The following is a 24,427-nucleotide window of genomic DNA, read 5'->3' as shown; positions in this document are numbered from 1 at the left end:
CATAACCCAGTAACCCCTGTTTTGTATCAAATGTTGTTTGCAGGTTGGTAGTATGTTGCTTTTTATTAACTGTTGAAATTCATGTATGTTTACATGTTTCTGCAGTCGCAGTTGAGTTTTAATTTGTATCTGTGGCAGATGTGAGCAATCATAGTTACATTATTGAGGAGCACTTAGTGACAAATTTGTGTGGGTGTACGACAACACAAAGAGCCGATAATGAGACAGATTATGGGAGCATTCCAGGAAAGATTTAGTAAGGCGCAACCATGAAAGGCAACACTTCTTGATTGGGAAAGACGTGCTTTTACTTTTGGCAGTGTTAAAGACAGGCTGTAGAGTGGAAGGAAGAAGACATGAGAAGTAGCCTGTGCCAGAGTCTCTGCTTTGATTGAACAGTTTTCTATTAAGTTGACATGTAAAAGTATTCTGGAACACAGTATACTGAGGACAACAATGAAAGTTGATATGAAAAAAGACTGTAAGGTCATACCTTTTGAGTCAATGTTTGTAAACGAGTTATTGGACACATGGACATTTATCGTAGCTTATTTGCTAGAAATGTTGTCACTTGGGTCAAAGAGAGTCCTCATTACACAGTCGAGTTGAAAGGAACATGCCTCACTTAATGATATGGGCAGCAATTACATCACAAACTCTGGTTGACCATACTTTTTTGGAGGGACTGTGATTTATTTGCACATGTTACAAACGTGGTTAATACTTCCGCTTGAGGAAAGGAGCCTCACAGGATGCATATGATTGCAGCAAGTTGGAGCACCTCCTTGCAGTGTACAAGTTCCTAAATGGACATTTTTCAGCACTAGGGATAGGTTGCGATTCATCAGCAACACCAGCTCCCTTGAAATCGCCACCAAGAAGTCCTGACCCCACCACACGTGATAACTCATTATGGGACATCATTAAGGTGCTTTTATCTGCACATTATTACACTACAAAAAAAGAACTGTGCAGTGCTGTTGAAAATGCATTTTGCACTGTAACACCAGACATGCGGAAAAATATGTCAAGAAGAACGTGGAGCATATGGAAATGTGTTTACAGTGTGATGGGGGACATTCCGACATATTGGACACTTTACATGTGAGTACAGTACTTCATTAAAACAAATCAAATCAATTAGCATTCGATACTAGGGGTTACAGAGACTTCTTGTCCACCATGTGATTGTGAGCACATACTGTCCTGTGACTTACTGAAATAATTTGTGTTCCGTGGATATTTCTCAAAAAAATCCTGTAATGTGCAAAGAATTGTATCTCTCATGATTTTACGTATTGCTTCATGACATATACCGTAACGAAGGCTAGCTGAAATGCATAGTCAAAAGAAGAAATAATAAAGTGCGCACAAGACAGAAAAATTTTGTTTTCTTACTTTAATGATAGCTTGAGTGGTGTTGTATTTTTATGGGAAAATGTGGACATGTAACGAATAGAGGGCTTCCAGGCCAGTGCCTATACATAGCCATTGAAATAGAACTGAGGCCTATTGTCACCATCCATTGCACGAATTAGTGTCAGCAATGTACTATATCCCTAACCCTGTAGTGTACAGTAGAAAGGACTGAAATTTAATCAAAACCTTAGAGCTTGATTGCTCTTTGTTTTTTGGGATGCTGAAAACAAATTTGTGGCTTGCTGTCAAAACAAGTGATAAAATATCGAGGATAAAACTACAAAAGAAAGTGAGAAGCCTGTTTTTGGTCAGTTTATTGCTTATATCTTGAAAAAAATGTGCCCCCTATCATGGAAAGCCAGCCAGTAAAAAATAAATTTCCTAAAAATTGCTTCTGTGTCGCTTTTTTGTCAGGCAAATAATTCTGGCAAAAAACTGAAATGAGAATTAATTTTGTTTGTCTTTAGCGGCACAGTCAAGCACGTTAACTTATAAATGTAATACCGACACACTTTCACAATAGAATCCTATTTAATATTAGGAGCTTGAAGATTTGATGGGTAGATCGAATAACAGATGATGAGGTACTGAACCAGATTTGGGAAGAAAAGAGATTTATGGCATAACTTGACTAAAAGAAGGGATCATTTGATAGGGCATATCCTAAGGCAGCAAGAAATGGAGGGAAGTGTAGAGAGTAAAAATTGTACAGTGAGACCAAAACTTGAATAAAATGAGCAGGTTCAAATGGATGTGTGTTGGAGTAGTTGTGCTGAGATGAGGCAGCTTGCACAGGTAGACTAGCTTGTAGAGCTATGCTGAACATGTTTTTGGACTGAAAACCATGATAATGGTGATCAAACTAGCTATTTTTGTCTGAATCGTAGTTTTACAATTTTGACTGCGTATTTCTCTTACGTATATATTTTTAATGGACTCAGGTTTTTATTTAAACAATTTAAGATCCACATGCAGAACTTTTAACCACCTTTCATTTGTTCACACAATGGCTGGCTCGTTGCCGTTTTTGGTTAGCTGGCAGCCAGCCACATGTACCAGGAACTAAGCTTCAGCACTTTCTTCGTATAATATTTGGTTTATTTAGTATTTTTTGGTGATTATTTTATTATAGTTTTATTAAAGCATGAGGAAAAACTGCTAACATGCTTGTATACGTGCACATATTTATTCCTGATTTTTATTATCCATTTTATGAAAAGGATAGATGCTACTCACCGTATAGCAGAGATGCTGAGTCGCAGATAGGCGCAACTTAAAGACTGTCAGAAAGTGAGCTTTTGGCCAACAAGGTCTTTGTCGAAAACAGACAATACACACACAAGCACTCATGTATATTTTTGATGAAGACCTTGTTGGCCAAAAGCTCACTTTCTGACAGTCTTTTTGTTGTGCCTATCTGTGACTCAGTATCTCAACTATAAGGTGAGTAGCAACTATCCTTTACATAATATTGCTACATTCCATCACAGAGTTTCTATTGTTTGATTTGATCGTCCATTTTAATATATTGGTAGGCAACTGCTATCTGTGTAGTCATTGCCAGACAGTCTTTCAGTCTCCAGAATGCAGAAGAAATGTATACACAATTGCAAACACTATTAATTAGACTTCAGCTGCGCAATTTATTGGTGATACGTGAAAATTTGTCCCAGACTGGAACGCGAACCCAAGTTACCTGCTGTACGTGAAATGTCACCTTAACTACGTGAGATGTCGTCTTAACAACTTCGGCCATCCAAGCACACCTCTTGGACTGACCCAAACCTCCATATGTCACTGTGTGTCTATGTCCTGCCTGCTTGCATGCAAGTCTGTTGGAACAGACACCGCTATGATTCGGGTTCTCAGCGCAGTCCGGCACAAATTTACACTTCGCCAATAAATTGTGCAGCTGAAGTCTGTTGTGAATACATTTATTCTATTTCAAACAGCTCTAGATCATAGCAGTGTCATTCCTTCTGCCATGCATGCGTGTCTGGAGGACTCAGCATAGTACACCATAAAACACAGACGCTGCAGAATAGTCTTCACTATGTGTCCATGACCCATTGTCCCAAGAAGGATGCATGTGAGGAAAAACTTTTTTCACCTCACTAAATGCATACATCAATGTTCCAGAAGGGGTCTCATATCCATGCTGTTGAATCCCCTGATACCACCACGACCACAACCACCACCACCACCACCAACAACAACAACAATTATCAGCAGCACCAGCAAGCATAAAGCTAGGTTGCACAAAGTATTCACCATCTTGACATGATTAGCTATCAGCATTGCTATTCTTTAGCCTTCGCATTAAGTCACATTTTCACTCCACCCCTGAGCCAATTTATATGTATGTTTTTGCTTTCCCAGTTACAGAACATTGCATTTCTTTTCTAATTAGTTGCGCCATAACTCAAGACTGCTAGGCATTCATAGAATGAAATCTTTTTATTACTAAAAAGAAGAATGTTACTGCACATGTAATCATTTTGATAAACCTCTCACTCAATACAGTTTGTAGATGTGAGGAGATCCAAAAAATTATAAAATTGCCATATGTGCTGGCAGGTTCTATCTATTGCTTAAGTCTGAGCAATCTGGTTAAGATGATCTATTACTACTAATACTGCTACCACATTTACACTAATCTAATGTGCCACCAAATATAATTCGCACCCCAATTTTAAAAATTAAAATCATAAAAAAACTGTTTGCTGGCAGATCACTGGTAGGCTAAAATTATTTTACACAACAGTAGATGTAGACATGAACAACCAAAACAACAATTTTTAAGTGACCTGTTGCTATATGCCACAGTCATTATTAAAAAGGAACACCTATCTTGATTACTGACATGACATGCAAACAAAATTACAGGCATTACTCATCATTATTCACTGATGTGATCATTACTGGTATCTTCGGAGGAGTCTACATTAGAAACAGATTGATTTTTTTTCTTACCATTATCCTCTGTGTTGTTCCAGAGCACATTGTCAACATTGCAGTCCATAGTATTTGAAATACAACGTTTCTTGAACGATTTTACAATCATTGGTGCTGCGATGCTTTTCCTGGCACCAGAAACCCAGTGTTAAATATGTGGATGCAGCATGCTTAATTTTTCCTGTCAAGACTCAGTTCACAGTTCAGTTCACATATCTATTTTTTGTACTGTTCCTGAATGTGATCTGTGAAAGTCTCACATGTACTTAGGTTCAGAGGTTGTACACGTAAGTCATTCCACCAGGAATAGAAAGGAGGTGACTGGTTAGACAGTGGATCAACTTCTTTACGTCATCTGTGAGATGACCACAAAATGCATCAAGACAGAGTATTGATGATAGTTTGGAAAGCCCACCAGGACAGAGTTCCCATACACTTTGGAGCCAGTCGAGTGTTAAAAATTTGTCAGCTATCCCTTTTCTTGATTTCATATAATTTCATCGGGGAAGAGCTTTTAATTTTTAGGGGCCTTGGGCTTCTGTTACGTTTGTAGGTAGAAAGGGAGAAGTTTGCATTCATCTGCTGTGATTGCCAGTGTTACAGTTATGTGTTGTTCTTCACACCCTGATATTTTGACGGTAACTTTTTTTGTCCTCTTCTCATCCGTCATGTAATTACGTGACATATCAAACCAAATTGGTGTCTCATCAGCATCATCCATGTGGCAGCCTATCTAAAAATTCTTCTCGTTTCGAAGTGTGATGACATCCTGCTGGATGTGCTCCCTGCCGTCGTTGGATAAGCAGCTGCAGCAGCAAGTCGTATACTCCTAGCTCACTCATTTGCTACATAGTTTAATTCTTAATTTCTTTGCGTGTTTTTGGTACTTGCATTGTCTAATTCATAAATTTCGGGCGTATTATAGTATTTGAGAGTTGTAGCATCGCGTTTTAGTACCTGAATAGTGTAAAATCGCGTAGTCTCCTTCCGCCGCTGAGCAGTGTTTCAGCAGTGTGCAAGTAGCAGCATTACTGCATTTACTAGGCAATCTTGTACTTTAATAACCATTTAAATTTTGTGTCGATTTGTTTGCGCTCTCTGTAGATTAGTTCAGACGTTCTTTGCACAACAGTTTTTAGCATGGATAGGGACTGCAACTGCTGTGTTCGGATGCAGGCTGAGTTGGCATCCCTTCGCTCCCAGCTTCAGGCAGTGTTGGCTTCGGTCACACAGCTTCAGGCTGTTGCCAATGGGCATCACAGTGGGGTTCCGGATGGGGGTTTGTCGGGGACGGCCAGCTCGTCCCACGCATCCCCCGATCGGACTACGACTGTGGTTGCCCGGGATACTGCCCGCATTGAGGCTGATCCCTCACCTGTGGTAGAGTGGGAGGTCGTCTCAAGGTGTGGCAGGGGGCGAAAGACATTCCGGAGGGCTGAACGGAAGGCCTCTCCAGTTTGTCTGACGAACCGGTTTCAGGCTCTGTCTCAGGCTGATACTGATCTTCGGCCTGACATGGCTGCTTGTCCTGTTCCAGAGGTTGCCCCTCAGTCTGCAAGATCCGGGCGGTCGCAGAGGGTGGGCTTACTGGTAGTTGGGAGCTCCAATGTCAGGCGCGTAATGGGGCCCCTTAGGGATATGGCAGCAAGAGAGGGGAAGAAAACTAATGTGCACTCCGTGTGCATACTGGAGGGAGTCATTCCAGATGTGGAAAGGGTCCTTCCGGATGCCATGAAGGGTGCACCCATCTGCAGGTGGTCGCTCATGTCGGCACCAATGATGTGTGTCACTATGGATCCGAGGAAATCCTCTCTGGCTTCCGGCGGCTATCTGATTTGCTGAAGACTGCCAGTCTCGCTAGCGGGATGAAAGCAGAGCTCACCATCTGCAGCATCGTCGATAGGACTGACTGCGGACCTTTGGTACAGAGCCGAGTGGAGGGTCTGAATCAGAGGCTGAGACGGTTCTGCGACCATGTGGGCTGCAGATTCCTCGACTTGCGCCATAGGGTGGTGGGGTTTCAGGTTCCGCTGGATAGGTCAGGAGTCCACTACACGCAACAAGCGGCTACATAGGTAGCAGGGGTTGTGTGGCGTGGGCTGGGCGGTTTTTTAGGTTAGATGGCCTTGGGCAAGTACAGAAAGGGCAACAGCCTCAACGGGTGCAGGGCAAAGTCAGGATGTGCAGGGACCAAGCAGCAATCGGTATTGTAATTGTAAACTGTCGAAGCTGCGTTGGTAAAGTACCGGAACTTCAAGTGCTGATAGAAAGCACCGAAGCTGAAATCGTTATAGGTACAGGAAGCTGGTTGAAGCCAGAGATAAATTCTGCCGAAATTTTTACAAAGGTACAGACGGTGTTTAGAAGGGATAGATTGCATGCAACCGGTGGTGGAGTGTTCGTCGCTGTTAGTAGTAGTTTATCCTGTAGTGAAATAGAAGTGGATAGTTCCTGTGAATTATTATGGGTGGAGGTTACACTCAACAACCGAGCTAGGTTAATAATTGGCTCCTTTTACCGACCTCCCGACTCAGCAGCATTAGTGGCAGAACAACTGAGAGAAAATTTGGAATACATTTCACATAAATTTTCTCAGCATGTTATAGTCTTAGCTGGACATTTCAATTTACCAGATATAGACTGGGACACTCAGATGTTTAGGACGGGTGGTAGGGACAAAGCATCGAGTGACATTATACTGAGTGCACTATCCGAAAATTACCTCACAATTAAACAGAGAACCGACTCGTGGAGATAACATCTTGGACCTACTGATAACAAACAGACCCGAACTTTTCGACTCTGTATGTACAGAACAGGGAATTAGTGATCATAAGGCCATTGCAGCATCCCTGAATATGGAAGTTAGTAGGAATATAAAAAAAGGGAGGAAGGTTTATCTGTTTAGCAAGAGTAATAGAAGGCAGATTTCAGACTACCTAACAGATCAAAACGAAAATTTCTGTTCCGACACTGACAATGTTGAATGTTTATGGAAAAAGTTCAAGGCAATCGTAAAATGCGTTTTAGACAGGTACGTGCCGAGTAAAACTGTGAGGGACGGGAAAAACCGACCGTGGTACAACAACAAAGTTAGGAGACTACTGCGAAAGCAAAGAGAGCTTCACTCTAAGTTAAAACGCAGCCAAAACCTCTCAGACAAACAGAAGCTAAACGATGTCAAAGTTAGCGTAAGGAGGGCTATGCGTGAAGCGTTCAGTGAATTGGAAAGTAAAATTCTATGTACCGACTTGACAGAAAATCCTAGGAAGTTCTGGTCTTACGTTAAATCAGTAAGTGGCTCGAAACAGCATATCCAGACACTCTGGGATGATGATGGCATTGAAACAGAGGATGACACGCGTAAAGCTGAAATACTAAACACCTTTTTCCAAAGCTGTTTCACAAAGGAAGACCGCACTGCAGTTCCTTCTCTAAATCCTCACACAAACGAAAAATGGCTGACATCGAAATAAGTGTCCAAGGAATAGAAAAGCAATCGGAATCACTCAACAGAGGAAAGTCCACTGGACCTGACGGGATACCAATTCAATTCTACACAGAGTACGCGAAAGAACTTGCCCACCTTCTAACAACCGTGTACCGCAAGTTCTAGAGGAACGGAAGGTTCCAAATGATTGTAAAAGAGCACAGGTAGTCCCAGTCTTCAAGAAGGGTCGTCGAGCAGATGCGCAAAACTATAGAGCTATATCTCTGACGTTGATCTGTTGTAGAATTTTAGAACATGTTTTTTGCTCGAGTATCATGTCGTTTTTGGAAACCCAGAATCTACTATGTAGGGATCAACATGGATTCCGGAAACAGCGATCGTGTGAGACCCAACTCGCTTTATTTGTTCATGAGACCCAGAAAATATTAGATACAGGCTCCCAGGTAGATGCTATTTTTCTTGACTTCCGGAAGGCGTTCGATACAGTTCCGCACTGTCGCTTGATAAACAAAGTAAGAGCCTACGGAATATCAGACCAGCTGTGTGGCTGGATTAAAGAGTTTTTAGCAAACAGAACACAGCATGTTGTTATCAATGGAGAGACGTCTACAGACGTTAAAGTAACCTCTGGCGTGCCACAGGGGAGTGTTATGGGACCATTGCTTTTCACAATATATATAAATGACCTAGGAGATAGTGTCGGAAGTTCCATGCGGCTTTTCGCGGATGATGCTGTAGTATACAGAGAAGTTGCAGCATTAGAAAATTGTAGCGAAATGCAGGAAGATCTGCAGCGGATAGGCACTTGGTGCAGGGAGTGGCAACTGACCCTTAACATAGACAAATGTAATGTATTGCGAATACATAGAAAGAAGGATCCTTTATTGTATGATTATATGATAGCGGAACAAACACTGGTAGCAGTTACTTCTGTAAAATATCTGGGAGTATGCGTGCGGAACGATTTGAAGTGGAATGATCATATAAAATTAATTGTTGGTAAGGCTGGTACCAGGTTGAGATTCATTGGGAGAGTCCTTAGAAAATGTAGTCCATCAACAAAGGAAGTGGCTTACAAAACACTCGTTCGACCTATACTTGAGTATTGCTCATCAGTGTGGGATCCGTACCAGATCGGGTTGACGGAGGAGATAGAGAAGATCCAAAGAAGAGCGGCGCGTTTCGTCACAGGGTTATTTGGTAACCGTGATAGCGTTATGGAGATGTTTAACAAACTCAAGTGGCAGACTCTGCAAGAGAGGCACTCTGCATCGCGGTGTAGCTTGCTTGCCAGATTTCGAGAGGGTGCGTTTCTGGATGAGGTATCGAATATATTGCTTCCCCCTACTTATACCTCCCGAGGAGATCACGAGTGTAAAATTAGAGAGATTCGAGCGCGCACGGAGGCTTTCAGACAGTCGTTCTTCCCGCGAACCATACGCGACTGGAACAGGAAAGGGAGGTAATGACAGTGGCATGTAAAGTGCCCTCCGCCACACACCGTTGGGTGGCTTGCGGAGTATAAATGTAGATGTAGATATAGATCTAGAATTCTTGAAGTTTTTTCTCAAATTCTGAGGAAGCTGTTTTTATATTGTTGCACAGCATCATAGAGGTAAGGCTCCCTTCCTCCTCCCTCTCATTTCATAAAGCAATCAACCCATCCATGGTTGGTTTAAACTTTTGCTAAAATGTATTAAGAACTGGAGCCACCTCTTTTGCTTTGTTTCTTTTGGGTCAATAGTCTAAGGTTACCCATTCTTTCTCCTGTAATCAACAAATTCCAAAACTTTTACTTCAGAAAGTTTTCCTTTGCGAGGGCCAGCGAATTTCTTTCCAACAGCAATAGTTGCATATAATGCAATTTCTGTTTCTTCATAAACAAATGTTGCTTTTAGCTACATTGAATTCTTGTCCTGCCCTCCTGTTGCCATATATTTTAGTACAGTGAATTACTTTACACTTGAAAGTAGCATCATATGGTATTTTTCTGTGATTGCATACCATTTCAGGCCTACGTATGTAGTAATAGGGTAACAATGATGTGAAGAAGCTGAGAATTATGACACTGAATTGTGATGTAAAGGAAGATACCTAAATTTCAGTGATGTTGCAGGTGAAGATTAGATTAGATTAGATTTACTTTCATTCAGTTGATCTGTAGTGAGGAGGTCCTCCAGGATATGGAACATGTCAGAAAAACAACAGTACATGACAAATATTTACAACTAAAACAAATAAGCTAATGTACCATTCCACAGGTCCCAAGTGGAATGATCATCATTTTTTAATGAACACTATATGAAAGAGTCATTTTACAAATACTAATGAACTGAATTTAAAATTAAAAAGTTCTTTTATTTATTTATAAGGTAATAAACATGTAATACAACTACTATAATACTTATTTACAATGAACACATTACTGCACTGAAATGGTGCAGAAGTTAGATTGCACTGCTTCTCTTACAGTGAATTTCATTGGTTGTTAAGCTTTTTATGGCTGCTGGCAAGTTATTGAAAATGTGTGTTCCTGAATAATGCACACCTTTCTGTACGAGACTAAGTGACTTTAAATCCTTGTGAAGATTATTCTTATTTCTAGTATTGATTCCATGAATTGAGCTGTTGGTTTGAAAAAGTGATGTATTTTTAATTACAAATTTCATTAAGGAATAAATATATTGGGAAGCAGTAGTTAGTATCCCTAGTTCCCTAAACAGGCTTCTGCAGGATGTTCTTGAGTTCGCACCACATATAACTCTTACTGCACGTTTTTGTGCCCAGAAAACTTCAGCTTGGCTTGATGAACTACCCCAAAAAATAATCCCATATGACATTATGGAATGAAAGTAAGCATAGTATGCCAGCTTTTTTATTTTTATATCCCCTATGTCTGACAAAATTCGCATTGCAAACAGAGATTTGTTAATACGCTTCAGCAGTTCTGTGGTGTGCTCCTCCCAGTTGAATTTATTATCTAGCTGTAATCCCAAGAATTTAACACCGTCCACTTCTTCTATCTTCTTGTCATCATATGTTAGACATATACTCGTGGGACACCCCTTACAAGTTCTGAACTGCATGTAGTGTGTTTTTTCAAAGTTTAGTGACAAGGAATTGGCTAGGAACCAGTGATTAATGTCCACAAATATTTTATTAGCTGATCTTTCTAAGACTACACTTGATTTGCTATTTATTGCAATGTTTGTATCATCGGCAAACAAAACAAACTTGGTATCTGGTAATGTTACTGATGAAAGGTCATTGACATACACAAGAAAAAGTAAGGGCCCCAAAATGGAACCTTGTGGGACCCCACATGTAATTAGTTGTCAATTGGATGATGCCTGATAGCTTTATACATGTCTCTTTCCTAATAACACCCTTTGTTTCCTGCCAGATATATAAGATTTGAACCATTTTGCAGCATTTCCTGTTACACTATAATATTCTAATGTACTCAAAAGGAAATTGTGATTTACACAGTCAAATGCCTTTGATAGATCACAAAATATACCAGTTGCCTGCAAGTTTTTGTCTAATGAATTAAGCACATTTTCGCTGTAAGTGTAGATAGCCTTCTCAATATCAGAACCTTTTAGAAATCCAAACTGTGACTTTGACAGTATGTTATTTGAGATAAGATGGTTATAAAGCCGACTGTACATTACTTTTTCTAAAATTTTTGAGAATGCTGGCAACAGTGAAATTGGACGGAAATTTGATGCTATTTCTTTATCTCCCTTCTTAAACAGTGGCTTAACTTCAGCATATTTCAACCATTCAGGAAATATTCCACTGATAAACGACTGGTTACACAGATAGTTTAATATGTTACTTAGCTCAGAATCACATTCTTTAATTAACTTTGTTGATATTTCATCATACCCACTAGATGTTTTTGATTTTAAAGATTTTATGGTGGACATTATTTCTGTTGGGGTAGTGAGGGTCAAATTCGTATTATGGAAGTTACTTGAAATGTCTGGTCTGAGGTATTCCATAGCAGCATCTACCGAACCTGACAACCCCATCTTTTCAGTAACAGTTATAAAATGTTTGTTAAAAAGTTCTGCAACACTATACACATCTGTCACCAATGTATCATTTACTCTTAATGCTATTTGTTCCTCTTCATGTCTGGTTCTACCAGTCTCCTCCTTCACTATATCCCGTATAGTCTTTATTTTATTATCTGATACGACTATCTTTTTCTTGTAATATATTTGCTTTGACGTCCGTATTACAGTCTTTAATATTTTGCAGTATTTCTTGTAACGTGCTATAGCATCAACATCGGAACCGTTTTGGATTGACAGATACAGTTTTCTTTTTGTTTTACAAGATACCCCTATTCCTTGAGAAGTCCATGGCTTCTTTGTAGACTTTGCTCTAACCTTGGTAAGTTTTGGGGGAAAACAGTGTTCAAATAAGGTAAGCACTTTATTAGCAAAAGTGTTATATTTTTCATTCATGCCAAGAGCACTGTAAACATCAGTCCAGTGAATGTCTCTGAGGAGTGTCCTAAAATAATCAATTTTTGGCTCATTGATTATCCTCTTGAGCTCAGATTTAACAGATTTTATTTCCTCTTCAGTATTAACATTTAACAGAAGGAACTGCATGTCATGGTCCGAGAGGCCATTGACTATTGGTTTGTAATATAATTTTGTTCATTGTACTTTTCTATAAGATATTATCAATGGCTGTTTGTGAGCAATTGGCTACCCTAGTGGGGAACTTTGCAGTGGAAATTAAGTTGAATGATAGTGTTACTAACTCAAATAAGTTCTTATTGGGAGAGTCTTTAAGGAAATCTACATTGAAATCACCAGCAACCACTATTTCTTTGTTTTTGGTTGTTAAATGTGCCAGTACAGCTTCAAGGTGGTTTACAAACAGATTAAAGTTACCTGCAGGTGCTCGATATACACTTAATATTATGAAGGTTTATATATAAAAACAAAGATGAGGTGACTTACCGAACAAAAGCGCTGGCAGGTCGATAGACACACAACCAAACACAAACATACACACAAAATTCAAGCTTTCGCAACAAACTGTTGCCTCATCAGGAAAGAGTGAAGGAGAGGGGAAGACGAAAGGAAGTGGGTTTTAAAGGAGAGGGTAAGGAGTCATTCCAATCCCGGGAGCGGAAAGACTTACCTTAGGGGGAAAAAAGGACAGGTATACACTCGCACACACGCACATATCCATCCACACATACAGACACAGACAGACATTGAAATATGTCTGCTTGTGTCTGTATGTGTGGATGGATATGTGCGTGTGTGCGAGTGTATACCTGTCCTTTTTTCCCCCTAAGGTAAGTCTTTCCGCTCCCGGGATTGGAATGACTCCTTACCCTCTCCTTTAAAACCCACTTCCTTTCGTCTTCCCCTCTCCTTCCCTCTTTCCTGATGAGGCAACAGTTTGTTGCGAAAGCTTGAATTTTGTGTGTATGTTTGTGTTTGGTTGTGTGTCTATCGACCTGCCAGCGCTTTTGTTCGGTAAGTCACCTCATCTTTGTTTTTATATATAATTTTTCCCACGTGGAATGTTTCCTTCCAGTATATTCATAATATTATGAAGGATTTTTTGTGAAATTCTACTTCTGTTGCACATGCTTCCATATGCTGTTCTAGGCAAAATTTATGAATGTCTATGTTCTTAGATTTATGACAGTTCCTGATGAATGTGGCAACTCCTCCTTTCTCCATTTCTGATCTACAAAAGTGAGATGCTAACCTAAACCCTGTAACACTTAGAAGTTCTATACCAGTGGTTACATGATGTTCAGAGAGGCAGATTATGTCAGCTGGGTTTGAAGACTCTAATTCATCTATGCAGATAGTTAATTCATTAATTTTATTTCTCAGTCTTCGGATATTTTGATGCAATAAAGATAGCTGACATTTCACATTAACTGAGTTAAAATTGGGTAGAGTTAAAATATATGCTGACTGTTGAAAATTCTTAACCAATAGCTGTTAATGCTGATGTAATAAGCTGGAATTATGTTTTTTGATTTCTTTCTCAAACTGAAGGGTTGTCTCAGTTCTAACCTCTCTTAAAATTTGCTTTCTTTCTGTCCTCCCTACCCTAAAAAATGGTCTTTTCTGAACCCTATAACCACTGGTATTTTACCACTCATGACAGTGCCTCCCCCCATTAACTTTCCTGCTATTTCCCCAGCCAATTTACCCTTCCCCTTCCTGCTGAGGTGAAGGCCATGCCTACTATAATCCCACCTACAGAGAGAATCAACAGGAACCACACCAATGTGTGACCCTGCACCCGACATAGGCAGCTGTTCCAGCTCCAAATTAACTCTCTTGACAGAAGAGTTCAAATGAGGTCAGTCATGGGGCCCAAGAACAGATACAAACTCAACACTAGTATGCCTCAATGCTGATGCAATCTTTGCCAGATCACACTCTATACTGTACCCAGGATCTCTGTCAATACTGTTACCTGACCCACCCACTATAACCACGGTATCTTACTTAGTGAAATCTTTGCAAAGTGATCCTAAATCCTCTGTCACCTGCTCCAGACCAGCACTAGGTTTAAAAAAATTGGTGACCTGGTATTCTGATCCTAGTTCATCCTGCAAAAGTTGGCCAACACCTCTTCCATGGGAACTACCTAACAACAACACTTCCTTTCTCTTTACTGATTTCCCTACATTCTTACTTTTCAATTTGCTGCTGAAAGTTTGTTGTGCCCTGTCTACACCTGCAACTGCTTGAGGCTCACCAGCTTCTAACTGAAGCAACAGGTCAAACCTATTTTCCACATTTACCATGAAGCTGTCAGACAAAGTTCTAGGCCTGTTCCTCCTGTTGCCTGTTGCCACTTCCCACCTCTCTTTACCCATCTCCCTCCTTAACCTGTCAAGATCTCCCCTGGCCTTGTCTAACTCAGCCTGAAGGGTGGCAATTTTCCCCTCCTGTTCTAGTATCTTCCTATCGTAACTACAAATCCTACAAAACCACTGATGAGTCTCATTTACTTTGCCTATTCCCACGCCGCTACAGTCACCCACATGGAAAAAACTACGGCACCCATCACACCAAAGCCTTGACCTAACAATTCTACAGCAAGTTAAGCACTTTTCACTCATGATAAACGTAATAGTTTATTAAGAATAAGTCAGTTAAATTACAGATAAACACAAAAATATGGTTCCACAAATTTGGCCTATACGCAACTGTGTGTAAACAAAAACAACAGTGCATAGTTTCTGAAACAACAATTTAAACTTTACGCTACTTTCTGGAAATGCTAGTTAAATAATGAAGAGGTACGCTAAGTTAAATTGCTGGAGAGAGCAAGGAACAACTAAATGAAATTATATAGATTTGCTGCAGCAAAACGTAAACAGAAAATACGATTGTACGATCTTTTTGCTTTTTCTGCTATATTACGTAAATAAAAATGAAACGTTTAATGGTACACTTAAAAGGCACACTAATACACCTATTTACCACATAATCAGTACTAAACTATATGTTTTATAATCTAAAATGACGTATCTTTACGAGAACACCAAAATTCGCGCTAGTCGCCTGGTTGCAGGGCTGAACACTGGATTCAGGTTTGTACTTGAATGTAATGTGCCATCAAATCTTATGTGCACCCCAATTTTGAATACTGCATATGGTAAAAAAAATGTGCATTGGATGAACATAAATATAGTATTATTCTTCTTATTATTATTATTGGTGGTGATTGTGGTGGTGGTGGTGGTGGTGGTGGTGGCGGCGGCGGCGGCGGCGGTGGTGGTGGTAGTAGTTATTGTTGTAGTATTAATATTATTAATGCTTCATGTGTTGCAGAATGCTGGCAACAAAAGCTTTGAGCGTACAATGGTGTGCCAATTTTGTTACCAGACAGAGCCCTGGGAGCATAAGTGTACATATAAAGCCAACTGCAAATCAGTTGGGTCACCTAGATTTAAATCATACTACAGGTATGTTTTATGGTAAAGTAGCCTTCCAAAATCATATTTCTTCTATATTCATAAGTTTCTTGCAGCTAAAACTGATAGCTTTGATGGAAACTGTATCACTCATTTAGCTTCACGTTTTCAGGCATCGTTTTAACTCTTGATGTGTAGACTGCATGTCTGTTATTTGTGAGGTGTCTTGCTCATTATATGAAAAAAAATCTGGTGCCAAGGTTTTTCATGTCTAATACTCATGGAGCAGTTCTAGGCTCATTTCAGTGTGTATCATCAATAACTTGCGCAAAATATAACAGGTAACTTATTTCTATATGAAATTCCATTTAAGCTTTACAGGGTACATACATCATGTTGGTGAGTGTGTAAGACATGTTTTGGAGATCAGCATACTTGCATGGATATGGATCATTTCTCAGCAGCTGTATCAATTACATGCCCAAATCACTTGAAGTACCCAAATGTTAGTTCTGTCTTCACCTACTGAACAGTTGGCCTACTTTGAAACCTCCACTGTGAGAGGTATTCCTGGAGGCTGGGTGCACAGCACTACCCATTTGGTGACTTATTGTGTGAAATGAGATGACTTGCCAACCCCTGCGTTATATGCAGCAGCAGAGTCCTCGTGGCAGCCAGTGGACAAAAGCTCCAGCCAAATAAACTGGACATGTCACATCAGCATAACTGTTTGTCTGAATATCGCTTGTAGGTACCACAACAAAATACTGCTCTTCAATTCTTGTAGGCGCATAGCATTTATATACATTGGTTATGAGAAGAAGTTGCTTTTTGAAAACAACATTTACAATTCGTGGAAAGTTATATAATGCTCTGTCACTTTTTTTCTTTTTATGAAACATTATCAAGCAGTTACTTTTAAAGTATACATGCTGGATTATAAAATGATCATACATAGCAAGACAGAAGCTTCAATTGCTAAAAATTATTATAATGAAAAATGTGTAATTAAAAAAATTAAAGAGAAAAACACTTTAAACAAAAATCTCGTAACAAAAAACCATGCTGTGGTCTCAACAAATGGTGATCACCCAGTTTTATCAGCTTATTTTATTTATTTTTCACTAAACTGAAAGTAACAGTGGTTCCTGCTACAACTGTATTACCACTTACCCTTGGGTACTGCCAATGTCAAAAAGACTTCTGTCAGTTGTTAAATTTGATGATGGATGTGTTGAAGTTAGTGAATTGTGTATCAAACTAGGTGAAATTCATGTCAAAAATCTTTTCTTTTTTGTGTTTAAATGTGTGTAGCATAAATTGTAACAGCAGTGGAAATTCCTGGGTGGATAACGTGCAAAATAAAGGGAAGGCAACCACCCAGCTGTAGCTGACTACTGTGTGTTGCTTAGAAACACACTACAGAAACTGTATTTTCCTAACTTTCAAATTCTTGCTATTTCTCTAGCAGAAGTACACATATTCACTCACACAACCAGACAGACATCCATTCAAATACTCACACCCCTGACCATGGTGAGGCTGACTGTTGATTATCAGTTATTGAGGACAGAGTTGCCTGAGCAGATGTAAGTGGAGAGGGTGTAGGAAAGGATGCATGTGGCAAGTAGGGTATAGTGGGATGGTGTGAGGCAGATTTTTTTATAGATGATTCAGTGGCTACACAGCAAAGCGAAAGGAGTTCAGAGGGTAAAGCACATAAGGCGTCGAGAGAGGGATGGGAGGGAAGGTGAGAGGAAAGGAGAGGAAAGTGGAGATGAGGAGGGAGACTGGGAGGGAAGAGAGAAAGGGAGACCGGAAGGAGGGGAGGGGAGCGATAGCCAGCCCACATGAGGGGGGGGGGGGGAGTTAGGGGAGAACGCAGTACATGAGCTGGACAGTGAAGGATTGGTGTAGAGATATTGACAGAAGAAAGAAGGGGAAAAAGTAAGATGAGGAAACAGGTTAGTGTAGGTTTAGGCAAGGGGGATTGTGAGAGTGCAGCATATGCTGGACAGATAATTCCCACTGCATAGTTTAGAGAAGCTAGTGCTGAGAGTGGGTATCCAGATAACTTGCGTAATGAAGCATCTGTTGATCATTATTTGCATTGTGGTGCGCAGCATTTTTTGTGGCTAGATGGCCAAGTTTGCAGTTTGCCACAGTTTGGCGGTGGCCATTCGTGTGAGTAGATAGTTGATTCGTTACCATGCCCACATAAAATGCTGTACTGTTTACACAGCATAGCCTATATATAACATGGCTGCTGTCATACATGGCCGAGCCTTTTATACGGTAGGAAATGCCTTTGACTGGAGGTGGTATGTTGGTGTACGGAACAGGTCTTGCACTAGGTCCAACAGAAGGGAATGACTCCAAGGGTACAGGAGTGGGCACAGGATTGCAATAGGGATGGGCAAGGTTGTTGGTTGGGTGCGTGGCAAAACAAATTCTGTGATTCTGTTAGGATTTTAGGTAGAATGTCACTCATCTCAGGGCATGATGAGAGGTAGTCAAAGCCCCGGTGAAGGATGTGATTGAGCTTCTCAAGGCCAGAGTATATTAGATGATCAGTGGGGGTGCAGGTCAGTGACAAGTTAACACGTTTCACAGTGTCAGAGGTGATGTAACAGGAGATCTGTTTATGGATAAGCTGGGTACGATATTGTCTGTCAGTAAAACTTCTGGTAGTATTATCGGTAAATTTTGACAACTGCTTTCCTCTTCCTCTGCTCTCCTTGAAACACACTGCTCCTGAACACTGACTCTGTAACTCTGTTGTCAACTTTCCTGTCAAAACTCTGACACCTGCAGAAGTCACAGTATTTTCTAAAAGCCTCACCTTTAGCCCTAAACCTAAGTTCAGCCATGCCATACTTCTAAAGGACCTTCTTTTCTGTACCCATTATCTGCAGTGGATACATTTCTTCGCCACACACCCCACTGATAACAGCCAACCAAAACCATGTGTAGAATTTGTTTAAAACAGTTCCAACCTCCCTTCAATCGTGATCCTCCTCCTCTCCACCCAATCATTCCACTCTCTCTCTCTCTCTCTCTCTCTCTCTCTCTCTCTCTCTCTCTCTCTCTCTCCCCCCCCCCCCTTTCCTTTCCTCACCCTTTCTTCTTGTCTCTCTCCCTCTCCTTTGCTCCCCCCCCCCCCCCCCCAAGCTAACTTCTCATATATAATAAGCAAATAATGGTGGATGGTACAGCATGACATACAATTACTGTAGTAAAATGTGATGAGGTCAAAATTCAATTCCTCCCCATTCATTGCTTAACATACAAAAAACATTTCATTCCCTTCAGTTTTGTGTATTAACTGTGAGAAAATTGAAACATCCAGAAAAAATTGTCCAAATTAATCTTGACATAAGAGGTTGAAGATCACTGTGTACTAAGCGATGCTGCCTCTGTATGGCGGGGTCCTGAATTTGATTATCATTTGGGTTGGGGATTTTCTCTGCCCAGGGGCTGGGTGTTTGTGTTGTCCTCCTCATTTAATAATCGTCATCATTCGTGACAGTGGCTAGACTGGACTGTGTACCTTTTCGAAATAAGGTCTACAAATAATGAATATGATTGCAGAGAGAGGCCATACGTGTAGTACCAGCAGTGTCATCCTTTGAGTGACATAACCGGGGTATCTGAGCCGGGTGGAAATTTTGGGGGAGGGGGAAAATTCATATTCTTGAGGAAAAAACTTGTTTCACAAAGTACCTAGCGTCCAGCACACGTCGGTCCATCGATTATTCATGTGATTTTGAAACGCACTCCTGCTGATTTTTGAACACATTCTAAGTTGATTTCTGAATGAATCGTAGTTGATTTTTGAATGTGTGCATAGTGTATGTGATGTCTCTGCCAGGGGAATCCTCGTCGCATCTAGAAATGAACTTTCCTGCGGATGAAACAGGATGGGGTTATACGAGCTAAGCGGAATAAAGCCGAACTGGTGAATGCCAACTGCTGCTTGTTTATGTGGTTGATTTGGTTTGCAAATAGTCAGTGTTGTCATAATTACTAGCGAAATCCATAGATTCAGACTACCAGAGTGGAAATAATCGACTAAGAGTAATAACAGGTAAAGCAGATTATGTATTATCTTCTTGGTGTATCCAAGAAAGTGAAATCCGACAGAGAATTTTTGGCCAGATCGCTACACTAGACAGGGCCATTTGTAGATCCTGGCTAGCACCCGCTTAAGTTTCATTCTGGGAGTAGTGCAGAAAACGCATTGCACTAACGTGTAATAACGCCTAACCGGAGAATAATCACTGGATACCTAAACCGGTGATTGTGGCAGGGTTTGTAAAGGTTAGTGGAGAATGAGTTTTGACAGTGGTAGGAATAGTTACAGAATTAGCAATGACAAGATTGTTTGTTAGAACGAGGATGGAGAAGAAACGGGGCATCAGACAAATTTATACAAAAATTTCATTCTACCACTTTTCAGTGTCATGCATGAGAAACTGGAGTATATGAATGAAATGTGAAACTATTTCGTAACATAAAGCTTTTTGATTGTAGTAGGCCAAATAGGTATTTCGTATTGGTACTTTGTGAATTATATTGTCATACTATAAAAATGATCGTTATTACCTAAACAGTCTCTCTTATTTGGTGTGTGTTACAATTGCTGGAATATTAGAAAGGCCTATTTTGTTTTATCCAGTCACACAGTGATAACATAGACGTAATGAGATTGAGTAACCACGCCAGTCTTGGATACTATTTGTATTAACAGCTTTTTCAGTATTAGACGACATTGAAGAAATGTGTACAGTCTTGCCTGTCTCTTGTCTTTACTAATTTTAGGTTTCGTATATTTAATTTTATGTCACACAGAAAGTCGGTTATTAGCTTATGGGCAACAGAGTGTCCAGATTTTGTATATATATTCCACGCGGGAAAAATATATTCTATCGACCTGCCAGCGCTTTCGTATGGTAAGTCACATCATCTTTGTTTTTAAATATATTTTTCCCGCGTGGAATGTTTCCTCTATTATATTCATATACTTTAATTTGAACACAACAATCACGTTTGTTATTGTCACTGTTGCATTTCGAAATCTTTTCTGTCGTCTTATTTTCTCTTTCTGTTTATGCCAGTAGGTTCACTTTGTATTCACCTTCTCCTTTTTACCGTAATCTACTATACAATTTTATCCCGCCTATATATACTCAATAATACGTAACACACTTCCAAACCATAACCAAAAAAATTTTTTTTCCGCTTTCAACACTACCGCCGCTATAAAATCCACCGTTTCTAGTTCACCAACAGTTCCTTTCACCTATTAAACAACCATTTCGGCTAGTTCTAATAACTTTTGCTTTATTTACATTTCAGTTTTTTCACACATCATTGATCATTTTTAGCCACTTCCCATTATTTCTTCATCAGACAATTGTTAGCATCATTCTCATAATCTGGCACTACAAAACCACTCCTTTTAATACATTTACACGTAGTTTTTCGAAATTTTCCTGAATTTCTCCACCCTTTAACGTGTTTTTGCGGCAACACAACCACCTAACCTTTATGCACATCATTTTCTACCAACCCAAGTCCACCACAGGATCAACACAGCCCAGCTTTAACCAACACTTTTTCGCCTTTTTTCACACCAGATCTCCAGTTGCTTTCTAGTTCACCTTTATCTCTCCCCATATATATATTTTTTTCATTTTCATTTCAGTCTCATGTTACACTTTCCACCTTCTAATACCATGTCACCCTCACAACACCCCCCACAACGACCCAATTAAGTTTTATTTACATTCCCTCCATATATATATATATATATATATATATATATATATATATATATATATATATATATATATATATATATAATAGAGGGAAACATTCCACGTGGGAAAAATATATCTAAAAAGAAAGATGATGAAACTTACCAAACAAAAGCGCTGGCAGGTCGATAGACACACAAACAAACACAAACATACACACAAAATTCTAGCTTTCGCAACCTATGGTTGCCTCGTCAGGAAAGAGGGAAGGAGAAGGAAAGACAAAAGGATATGGGTTTTAAGGGAGAGGGTAAGGAGTCATTCCAATCCCGGGAGCGGAAAGACTTACCTTAGGGGGAAAAAAGGACAGGTATACACTCGCACACACACACATATCCATCCACACATACACAGACACAAGCAGACATTTGTAAAGGCAAAGAGTTTGGGCAGAGATGTCAGTCGGGGCGGATGTACAGAGGCAGAGATGAAGTTGAAAGACAGGTGAGGTATGAGCGGCGGCAAATTGAAATTAGAAATTAGCGGAGATTGAGGCCTGGCGGATAGCGAGAAGAAAGGATATGCTGAAGGGCAAGTTCCCATCTCCGGAGTTCTGACAGGTTGGTGTTAGTGGGAAGTATCCAGATAACCCGGACGGTGTAACACTGTGCCAAGATGTGCTGGCCGTGCACCAAGGCATGTTTAGCCACAGGGTGATCCTCATTACCAACAAACACTGTCTGCCTGTGTCCATTCATGCGAATGGACAGTTTGTTGCTGGTCATTCCCACATAGAACGCTTCACAGTGTAGGCAGGTCAGTTGGTAAATCACGTGGGTGCTTTCACACGTGGCTCTGCCTTTGATCGTGTACACCTTCCGGGTTACAGGACTGGAATAGGTGGTGGTGGGAGGGTGCATGGGACAGGTTTTACACCGGGGGCGGTTACAGGGGTAGGAGCCAGAGGGTAGGGAAGGTGGCTTGGGGATTTCATAGGGATGAATTAAGAGGTTGCGAAGGTTAGGTGGACGGCGGAAAGACACTCTTGGTGGAGTGGGGAGGATTTCATGAAGGATGGATCTCATTTCAGGGCAGGATTTGAGGAAGTCGTATCCCTGCTGGAGAGCCACATTCAGAATCTGATCCAGTCCCGGAAAGTATCCTGTCACAAGTGGGGCACTTTTGGGGTTCTTCTGTGGAAGGTCCCTATACCAGTTCCAAACCAAACAATCCATTGCCCTCACCCACCTAATCCTTCACCTACACATCCACTCAGCCAATCAACACGCCCATCAACTCCTATCCTTAATAAAAATCCTCAGTCTTTCCTCTCCCACATCCACACCTGTTGTTCAGAGCATCCTCCTACAGGCCAACCGCAAATTAGAACAGCATGCCACCCTCCACCTTAAAAAACTATCCAATCTCCTGGTTTCCCACCTCCGGAAAGGCAACTCACTCACCCTTCACAACCTTTCCAGCAAACCTCAACCTCCTCTCATTGCACACAAACCCAGTCTCTCCCATCTACTCAATCTCCCACTTCCAGCTCCACTCCCTCCAAAACCTCAAAATTCCAATCAACGCAATCTGGAACCACAACACCCCAATTCAGTAGTTAACCTTTCCTCCAAACCTCTCTCCCAATCCGAAACCTCTGTCCTATCCAAAGGCCTCACCTTCAGCCCCACTCCCAGATTTAACCAAACAGCCCTCATCAAAGATTTACTGTCCTACACCCGTACTCTCTGCTGGAAATATCACTTTGCCACGAAGAAAAATGATCCTAATCCTACTCCTAATGATCCAACTCCCCAAGACACTATCCAAATTGAACCATGCCTGGAACAGTTCCGTCCTCCGTCACAGCGGGACCCACCTCCTCTTCCTCAAAATCACCCTCTCCTAACCTTCCAGGAATTTCTGACTTCCAGCCTTGCCTCTCAATCCTTCTTAAAAAACCTTAATCCTACTCCCAACATCACCACTGCTGAAGCCCAGGCTATCCGTGATCTGAAGGCTGACCGATCCATCGTCATTCTTCCGGCGGACAAGGGTTCCACAACTGTGGTGCTTGATCGTCGGGAGTATGTGGCTGAGGGACTGCGTCAGCTTTCAGACAACACTACTTACAAAGTTTGCCAAGGCAATCCCATTCCTGATGTCCAGGCGGAGCTTCAAGGAATCCTCAGAACCTTAGGCCCCCTACAAAACCTTTCACCCGACTCCATCAATCTCCTGACCCCACCAACACCCCGCACCCCTACCTTCTACCTTCTTCCCAAAATTCACAAACCCAATCATCCCGGCCGTCCCATTGTAGCTGGTTACCAAGCCCCCACCGAACGCATCTCTGCCTACGTAGATCAACACCTTCAACCCATTACATGCAGTCTCCCATCCTTCATCAAAGACACCAACCACTTTCTCAAACGCCTGGAATCCCTACCCAGTCTGTTACCCCCGGAAACCATCCTTGTAACCATTGATGCCACTTCCTTATACACAAATATTCCGCATGTCCAGGGCCTCGCTGCAATGGAGCACTTCCTTTCACGCCGATCACCTGCCGCCCTACCTAAAACCTCTTTCCTCATTACCTTAGCCAGCTTCATCCTGACCCACAACTTCTTCACTTTTGAAGGCCAGACATACCAACAATTAAAGGGAACAGCCATGGGTACCAGGATGGCCCCCTCGTATGCCAACCTATTCATGGGTCGCTTAGAGGAAGCCTTCCTGGTTACCCAGGCCTGCCAACCCGAAGTTTGGTACAGATTTATTGATGACATTTTCGTGATCTGGACTCACAGTGAAGAAGAACTCCAGAATTTCCTCTCCAACCTTAACTCCTTTGGTTCCATCAGATTCACCTGGTCCTACTCCAAATCCCATGCCACTTTCCTTGACTTTGAC

General features: G+C 41.0%; 1 protein-coding gene across 2 annotated transcripts in view; it reads left to right on the top strand.

Annotated features, from left to right (window-relative positions):
• LOC126484611 (TM2 domain-containing protein almondex) overlaps positions 1–24,427 on the top strand; it is a 138,778-nt gene that overhangs the window by 73,802 nt on the left and 40,549 nt on the right. For both annotated transcript variants that reach the window (XM_050108190.1, XM_050108189.1), the window contains exon 4: positions 15,670–15,803. In XM_050108190.1, the coding sequence (XP_049964147.1) occupies positions 15,670–15,803 (134 nt within the window). The remainder of the gene's footprint in view (positions 1–15,669; positions 15,804–24,427) is intronic.

This window comes from Schistocerca serialis, chromosome 6, assembly GCF_023864345.2.
Source record: "Schistocerca serialis cubense isolate TAMUIC-IGC-003099 chromosome 6, iqSchSeri2.2, whole genome shotgun sequence".
NCBI lineage: Eukaryota > Metazoa > Arthropoda > Insecta > Orthoptera > Acrididae > Schistocerca > Schistocerca serialis.
The sequence above is the reverse complement of the archived record's forward strand: the minus strand, read 5'-3'. Positions and strand labels throughout refer to the sequence as shown.